The 3704-nt window shown below is 43.5% G+C and overlaps 1 protein-coding gene across 2 annotated transcripts; it reads left to right on the top strand.

The window, feature by feature from the left end:
• Nucleotides 1–2705, top strand: LOC127044200 (cytochrome c). 2 transcript variants are annotated; one of them, XM_050938779.1, is made up of 3 exons: nt 1–106; nt 927–1103; nt 1338–2705. In XM_050938779.1, the coding sequence occupies exons 1-3, from the start codon at nt 67–69 to the stop codon at nt 1484–1486; spliced, it is 366 nt and encodes a 121-aa protein (XP_050794736.1). In that variant the 5' UTR covers nt 1–66; the 3' UTR covers nt 1487–2705. The 2 variants fall into 2 exon arrangements, with proteins under 2 accessions (XP_050794736.1, XP_050794737.1); XM_050938780.1 differs by having other exon boundaries at nt 63–176.
• The last annotated feature ends 999 nt before the right edge of the window (nt 2706–3704 follow it).

Below are 3704 nucleotides of genomic sequence, written 5' to 3'. Positions count from 1 at the left end.
ACAAATCTAAGTTTCCCAAAGCGGCACCCGATTGGCCAGCGCTTCGAATAGGCGGGCCGAGTGCCGATGCGGTTTGGTTGCAGTGGCACCGGCTACATAGGCTCGGGTACGGCGTGTCCTTGGGCTCAAGCAGCGAGCGTGGGATAGAGACAATAGCGGTCGGAGGAGGCCGGCAAGTGGGTGCCGCGAGGAGGGGTTTCCGTGGGGAAGGGGGTTGCTGGTGCTCTGGTCTCGGGCGGGACTCGAGCTGCCCGAGGGAGGGAGAGGGGTCCGGCCAGGGCTGCAGCGGCCGCTTCGCGCCACCCCAGCATCACCTCGACCTTGGCGCTTCCCACGCCCCCTGCCCAGGCCCGCACCGCACACGGTGACAGGCCCAGCGGCAGCGCCGTTTCCATTTGCGGCCCGGCCGCTGGCTGGGGCCACCGCCAAGGTCAGCCGGAGGCGCGGCGGGCCGGGACCCTGCAGTCCCAGGGATGGTACCGGACACGCTGCGGGGCCCGGGGCTGCCCTCTACCGCCGCGCGGGGCCTCGGCTGGCTGGGCGGGGAGCGGTTCTATTACAGCCTCCCCCCCCACCCCCGGCATCCCTGCCTGGGGCGCTTGTCGGGTCCCTGGGGGCACAGATCCCTGGACGCTCCATGGGGAGCTGTTTCACGCGTCTCCTCTGTCGCTCCTCGGGGCCAGACGGAGCCCTGCATGCAGCTGCTTTCTAGTCAGAGGTAGCTTTGTAGCTTCGGAGTCCCGAAACCAAGAGAAGTGCTGTCAAGCCCTGCTGATTTTCTCGTCGGGTGTATGAAATGAGAGCTGAGGCTTTTTAGACAGCTGGGTCCTATCCAGAACCGCTTGGCTTAAGAACATAGGTATGCTTTCCTGCCTCTTCTAAAGAGCACCAAAACCGACCTGACCTTGGTATTGTTTCCTTGTCAGCACTGAAAATGGGAGACATTGAAAAGGGCAAGAAGATCTTTGTTCAGAAATGTGCGCAGTGCCACACAGTCGAAAAGGGAGGAAAGCACAAGACTGGACCCAACCTGAATGGCCTAATTGGACGGAAGACTGGCCAAGCTGAGGGCTTCTCTTACACAGAAGCAAACAAGAATAAAGGTAAAACTAAAGTGTTATGTCTTCCATGTAACTTGGAAGATGTCATCTATCACTCAGTTACCATTCCACCATACCAGCTGCCAATGGCAGTAGTTCTATAAGTATTATATTTGGTTTAATTTAAAATGGTTGCCTTTTAGAGAAGTGATTTTTGAGGAAAAGGTTAATCACTTCAAATGTGTAATTGATGGCTCATCTTATAAATCTATATTAACAACTTTAATTTGTTTTTAGGAATCACCTGGAGTGATGAAACACTGATGGAGTACTTGGAAAATCCTAAGAAGTACATCCCAGGAACAAAGATGATTTTTGCTGGCATTAAGAAGAAGACTGAGAGGGCAGACTTGATAGCATATCTCAAAGATGCCACTTCTAAGTAATAGTTATCTGCTGCCTTATTTATTTCACAACAGAGAAGGAAATGAAAGCGTCTCTGTGATGAGACTGGTTTTTAAATTTTCTATTTTTACATGCACTATATTAAACCTCTTAAAATCTGTCTCATCATCTAGAGAAGGTTGCTCGTGGATGATTGTTAAAGAATACATTTTTTGGCTGCCATAACCTATGGGAATACATGTAAATTGGATTGGACTTGAATGAATACAATCATATTCTATGTTTTGTAGTCATTCCTGATCATGCAATTAAAAAAGAAAAGTTTTTTGTGCTTTTTTCATTCTAAGTAATATAACCGGATATTAGTCAATAGTATGGTGGTTCTGACATAGGTCAACTCTTCAAAAAAGAGAAGAGCAGTTTCTTGGCATTCCCCACGTATCCTCTTCTCCATTATGTCTCTCCTCACAAAGAATATCACACAGGGGAATTAATTTGACTACAATACTTAATATAGATATCACTTAGTTAGAGAGACATTTGTTTCTCGTGGGAACTAGCAATGCAGCTTTTTTTGATTTCATAGTCTAACAGGCAAACTGGGCCTACTTTGATAGTGTCTGCTATTGGAAAGCCTTACCTGGCTTATGCAAATTGTTCTGATTTCATTCTGCATGATACAACACATGCCCTGTCTTCAAAAATTTCTTAATAATGATTGAAATGCTCTGCTTCATAGGAACTTTTTTAACGGACAGTTAACTTAAAACAGCTCAGAGCCTAGTGACTGTCCTAGATATTAAATATTTATTATGGCTCCTGAAAAAAGGACCCACCTTGTTGTGAAAAGGTTATTAACAAGTGCTCTGGGAGTTAGCAAGATACAATGTAACAACTCTGTTTGAAGCTGTGAGTAAGGACTCTTATCTAGCTATTTCTCATTAATACTTCTGCTCAATTAGATAGAGGCAATTTTCGTTCAACAGGTGCAGGAATTGCATTTGCAGTATTGAAGAAGGAAATGAAGTCTTTCCATCTGCCTCACTTTAGCAAATGCTGTTATTTGCTCACTTCTGAAAACTTGATTTTGCACAGTGTAAAATGGAATTTTTAAAAGGTTCAACTGTTTTCTCCATAGATAAAACTGAATTGTTAAGATAAATGTATTTATTGTGAATTGTTAAGATAAATATATTTATCAGACACATGATGAGGTTAAGTGTGCTTGATACTATAAATTAAAAAACTTTCCCAGCAGAATACTTCCTGAATGTCTGAAATTATTAACTGAGAAGTGATGGGGTCATAGCTCAAAGCTGTGTGGCTGCACTATGGCACTAGACTTCCAGGAAGCAAGAGTGATAGAGGGATCAGCAGGAGGGAAAAAAGCAAACCACTGAGTGGTTGGGTATGAGAAATATCCATGTGACAAGGAAGTGTATGGAAAAAAGTTTACCAGGCCATCACCTAGGCAGGGTAACAGGTCATTACTGGAAAGCTCTTTTTTCTCCACAACAAAGTGATGATTTACTTTGCAGTATATTTTAATGTAGTCTTCTGATGCTTTAATTCCTTATGGTACATATTCAAATTCTGATTTTTCCCATTATAGTACCCCTTAACTTTATTTATATCTTACCATGATCCATTCCTTAGTTTTCATGGAATATAGTTTAAATAAGTAACAAAATCTTGTCTTCCTCATGCTAATGGAAATGCTAATAGAACTCAACGGTTGAGAAGCTACAGACTTCCAGTGCTGGCCTACAGTAAATGTGGTTACCTCTTAATGCTGGCTTAACTTCTGTAACCGCTAAAGAATTATTAAAACTTAATGGAGCAGGAGGGGAAAGCTCACTTTAGCCCTTTATGCACTCCTGTACCAGTTAGTACTTTTATCATAAAGCGTGCTCAGTAAAGCAGCAATGCTTAGTGAGACATAGCTTCATCTAGAGCTATTACAACATTAACATGTAACTTTGACACACACTAAACTTCATTTAAAATACCTCCACTTACTTTGTTGTTCAGTAATTACTATCTAAAATGACAGTTGACACCAACTCCTTCCACTTCAGAGGTAGTGTAGCACCAACTTACTCATTAAGACTACTCAAATGCTGCTGAACACACATTGTATTCGCACTCTAGCTAGGTACTTTTAGCACTCTGTGTAGCATGAATGCCTCATACATCTCTGAAGTTATTTTACATCACCTTTCTGAGGCAGGGAACTACCCCCATTCTACAGATACTAAA

This window comes from Gopherus flavomarginatus, chromosome 2, assembly GCF_025201925.1.
Source record: "Gopherus flavomarginatus isolate rGopFla2 chromosome 2, rGopFla2.mat.asm, whole genome shotgun sequence".
Classification (NCBI taxonomy): domain Eukaryota; kingdom Metazoa; phylum Chordata; order Testudines; family Testudinidae; genus Gopherus; species Gopherus flavomarginatus.
The sequence above is the reverse complement of the archived record's forward strand: the minus strand, read 5'-3'. Positions and strand labels throughout refer to the sequence as shown.